Genomic DNA, 5,000 nt, shown 5'->3' on the forward strand with positions numbered 1-5,000 from the left:
TAGCAGCAGTAGCAGCAGCAGTAGTAGGAGTAGCAGCAGTAGGAGCAGCAGTAGTAGCAGTAGCAGCAGTAGCAGTAGCAGCAGTAGTAGCAGTAGGAGCAGCAGTAGTAGTAGTAGGAGCAGCAGTAGTAGCAGTAGCAGCAGTAGTAGCAGTAGCAGTAGTAGTAGCAGTAGCAGCAGTAGGAGCAGCAGTAACAGTAGTAGGAGCAGCAGTAGTAGTAGCAGTAGCAGTAGTAGGAGCAGCAGTAGGAGCAGCAGGAGCAGCAGCAGTAGCAGCAGTAGGAGCAGCAGTAGTAGTAGCAGTAGCAGCAGTAGTAGCAGGAGCAGCAGTAGGAGCAGCAGTAGGAGCAGCAGTAGGAGCAGCAGTAGTAGCAGTAGCAGCAGTAGGAGCAGCAGTAGGAGCAGCAGGAGCAGCAGCAGTAGCAGCAGTAGGAGCAGCAGTAGTAGTAGCAGGAGCAGTAGTAAGCAGGAGGAGGAACGGGAGGAGGAGTAGTAGTTGTAGTCGTTGTATAGTAGTGAGCAGGTTAGTAGGTGAGGACCACGGTAGAGGCCAGGAGCAGCAGGATTAGCAGGAGGGGGGAGGTTGAGCAAGAGCAGGAGGCTGGGTGCCTGAGGGGTGGGCCAGGGGGTGGGTCTGGCACTGGGGAGAGGAGGAGGGGGGGGCAGGAGGAGGCAGAGAGAGAGAGAGAGAGAGAGAGAGAGAGAGAGAGAGAGAGAGAGAGAGAGAGAGAGAGAGAGAGAGAGCACCTGGGCTGGCTGGCTGGTGGAGGAGGTCGGTCGGTCGGGCGGGCGGGCGGTAGTCGCGCGCGGCCAGACCTCACGGACGGACTCACTCAGTGTGCTTGTGTGGCCCGTACCTCACGCCGCTGCCTCAGACAACCCGCCCCCCCAACCATGAACGGCGGTGAAGGTAAGGCGCAAACCCCCACACACTCTCTCTCTCTCTCTCTCTCGTTCTCCCGCTCCCTCGCCCACCATCCCTCACTCCGCTCCTTCCCTCGAGGGTTCGCCAGCCCTTAAACCTATCTCGGCCTGTATGCAACTCTAAGGGTCCTCCCCGATCCGCAGGAATGGAAAGTGTTTTTGGCCCACCTCTGTCCTATCCCTCTGGGACGGGCTAGCTGGCTGGCTGGCTGGCTAGCTGGCACACACCACTACCCCCTCATCCGTCTATCCCTCTCCGTCCCTGCAGGTGGCTAAGGGTTAAGTCTTGGTCTGTGCGTGGGCCTCAGACCCTCTGGTGGTTCGCAGTAGGACAGTGGATAACGACAGTGGTGTGTGGGATGGTCTTGCCCACGTGTTTCGTCCTGCCAAGACTTGATGGTCTGGGTCGATGGCGTTCTTCTTATGCAAAAAGAGAAGAGAAAGAAAAAGATATATTTATGTAAATGTAAAATTTGGTTTTTAATTTTTTGTTTTTAAGAACCTGTCAGGGTGAGCAATGCTCTGAGCACTTCATATACATGAAATTTGGTTGTCCCTAAGTGAATTGAATTCAGGAAATTTAACTTGAAAAATAATGGCTCAGGCGAATTGGAAACATTGCAGGGAAATGGAAAGTAATCGTTTGAACGAGATATTAAAGAGAAGTAAGTACAGGCAAATATTAAAGTGTGCAGGTCCATATCTATTTGCATAATAGAATGTTTCTGAACAGTTGGTTTTAAATCCTTTTTTTTTTTCCATTGACTTATTCATGTGTTTATTTGTTTCTGCAAGCGTCACCACACACGAGAGCTGAGAGTCCTCCCCAGGGTGATGGTGGTACCTATTAGCAAGGCCCAGGGGCACTGTGGTGACCGGCTGTAGAGAGCAGCAGCAAGCAGCAGTAGCAGTAGCAGTAGCAGGAGCAGGGAATAGCGGGACTAGTTGAGGAAATAGCAGCAATCATCGCAGCAGCAGCAGTAGAAGAAGAAGAAACAGCGTCAGTAGGACGATGAGCAGCAGAAGAAATAGCGGCAGCGGCAGCACGAACTACAGCAGCAGGGGAGGCAGCTGCAGCAGCAGCAGTAACAAGAGCGACACCAGAAGAGGGAACTTCAGCAGGAGCAGCAGCACCAAGAGGCACACCATCTCCAGCAACAGCAGCAGAACCTAAGAGGTCTGGTCAGTACCCCCAGACACTGGCCACTGGAGAGGGGGGGAGAGGACAGAAAGAGGCCTTTGACGAAACTGGGGACCAGAAGTGGTGGCCCTCCTCCAAACCAGCGACGTTAAACTAGCACCACCACTGGCGGAAAACCCCCCGGGTAGTCAAGGGAGTCATAAATACTCCAGGTAAACCAGTGTCAACTCCCCCTCCCCAACACCAGGCCCCCAAATCCCAGGTCATCAGTTTACTGCGTGTGTGGTTGGTACTTGATCGTGAGGGTGGGGAGGGGTCTCTCTCTCTCTCTCTCTCTCTCTCTCTCTCTCTCTCTCTCTCTCTCTCTCTCTGCCCTCTCAAAGAATCGATACCATTTTCATACAAAGAACCGTTTCTCAAAGGACCCAGTATTTTGAAAATAACAGCTCATCTGATACTTATGAATAGTTATTCATGTACCTAATTACCACCAGTTTAGGACATGGAAATGGTAATTCTGGATTGTATGTCTGATATTAGAAAAAAAGAAAAGGAAGAAAAAAGATGATCCACGTAATTGACGGACGTTTTCTGCTTTTAAAAGTCATCGACGAATAGAAAATGGATTGGAGGACGACGTGCTCTTCTGTTACCGTTTTGCTGACGCGGTCCGACTTCTACTTAGTCTTCGGGGTTCGCTCCCCGTCTTGAAGGCTCATGCCGCGTGGACTTTATCCAGAACCCATTTCTCTTCGTTCTATCGAGTCAGCGGGTTCGCGGCAGTGTCGCTCCACCTTCCAGGGCTGGACTGCGTCCATCCACCCCTCGCCATGTTCGCTCTGGATTGTGTCAGTGTGTTACGTATGTCGGGATGGGTTTTCCGTAGGGTCAAATTTGGGCTGGTACGTGCGAGCGACTGTCTATTCGACGGACGCTATGACTTCCTCCAAGAGGTCTTGAGCACGACGGTGCAACGCTTGAGCACGACGACGGGGCAACGCTTGAACACGACGGTGCAACGCTTGAGCACGACGACGGTGCAACGCTTAAACACGACGGTGCAACGCTTGAACACGACGGTGCAACGCTTAAACACGACGGTGCAACGCTTGAACACGACGGTGCAACGCTTGAGCACGACGGTGCAACGCTTAAACACGACGGTGCAACGCTTGAACACGACGACGGTGCAACGCTTAAACACGACGGTGCAACGCTTGAGCACGACGGTGCAACGCTTGAGCACCACGACGGTGCAACGCTTGAACACCACGACGGTGCAACGCTTGAGCACCACGACGGTGCAACGCTTAAACACGACGGTGCAACGCTTGAGCACGACGACGGGGCAACGCTTGAACACGACGGTGCAACGCTTGAGCACGACGACGGTGCAACGCTTAAACACGACGGTGCAACGCTTGAACACGACGGTGCAACGCTTGAACACCACGACGGTGCAACGCTTGAGCACCACGACGGTGCAACGCTTGAGCACCACGACGGTGCAACGCTTGAACACGACGGTGCAACGCTTGAACACCACGACGGTGCAACGCTTGAACACCACGACGGTGCAACGCTTGAGCACCACGACGGTGCAACGCTTAAACACGACGGTGCAACGCTTGAGCACGACGACGGGGCAACGCTTGAACACGACGGTGCAACGCTTGAGCACGACGACGGTGCAACGCTTAAACACGACGGTGCAACGCTTGAACACGACGGTGCAACGCTTAAACACGACGGTGCAACGCTTGAACACGACGGTGCAACGCTTGAGCACCACGACGGTGCAACGCTTAAACACGACGGTGCAACGCTTAAACACGACGGTGCAACGCTTGAGCACCACGACGGTGCAACGCTTAAACACGACGGTGCAACGCTTGAACAGGACGACGGGGCAACGCTTGAGCACCACGACGGTGCAACGCTTGAACACGACGGTGCAACGCTTGAACACGACGGTGCATCGCTTGAGCACCACGACGGTGCAACGCTTGAGCACGACGACGGTGCAACGCTTGAACACGACGACGGTGCAACGCTTGAGCACGACGACGGTGCAACGCTTGAACACGACGGTGCAACGCTTGAACACGACGGTGCATCGCTTGAGCACCACGACGGTGCAACGCTTGAGCACGACGACGGTGCAACGCTTGAACACGACGACGGTGCAACGCTTGAGCACGACGACGGTACAACGCTTGAACACGACGGTGCAACGCTTGAACACGACGGTGCAACGCTTAAACACGACGGTGCAACGCTTGAGCACGACGACGGTGCATCGCTTGAACACGACGGTGCAACGCTTGAGCACGACGACGGTGGAACGCTTGAGCACGACGACGGTGCAACGCTTGGACACGACGGTGCAACGCTTGAACACGACGGTACAGTGCTTGAGCACGACGGTGCGTTGATTCCGGGCAAGGGTACGATGTTTGAACACGACGGTACGGCGCTTGAGCACGACGTACGAACGCGTAGGTACGACGCTTGAATGCGTCGTCACGATGTTTGAGCACGACGGTACAAAGCTTCAGCACGACGGTACAAAGCTTCAGCACGACGGTACAAAGCTTCAGCACGACGGTACAAAGCTTCAGCACGACGGTACAAAGCTTGAGCCCTACGGTACAAAGCTTCAGCACGACGGTACAAAGCTTCAGCACGACGGTACAAAGCTTCAGCACGACGGTACATCGTTAGAACACGGAAGGTACGCAGCCTGGGTACCGTTGCGTTCATGGTTCGTATGTTGCTACATAAGGAATGGCAGTGTACACACATGTAGAACGAAGAAAATCGAAAGCGACTGAAATCAAGAATTGCAGAAAGTTAGACGCTGCGAAAGCCAATGATATGGTAAGAAAACTTGGGAGAGGCAGGGGAGAGCCGGAGAGCGATAAGAACCAAGGAG

General features: G+C 54.0%; 1 protein-coding gene across 1 annotated transcript in view; it reads left to right on the forward strand.

Annotated features, from left to right (window-relative positions):
- The first annotated feature begins 757 nt into the window (after positions 1-757).
- Positions 758-5,000, forward strand: part of LOC139750862 (uncharacterized) — a 710,881-nt gene continuing 706,638 nt past the window's right edge. The window contains exon 1 of the mRNA XM_071665668.1: positions 758-910. Coding sequence (XP_071521769.1) covers positions 895-910 — 16 coding nt within the window. The 5' untranslated portion in view covers positions 758-894. The remainder of the gene's footprint in view (positions 911-5,000) is intronic.

Source organism: Panulirus ornatus, chromosome 1 (assembly GCF_036320965.1).
Source record: "Panulirus ornatus isolate Po-2019 chromosome 1, ASM3632096v1, whole genome shotgun sequence".
NCBI classification, from domain to species: Eukaryota; Metazoa; Arthropoda; class Malacostraca; order Decapoda; family Palinuridae; genus Panulirus; species Panulirus ornatus.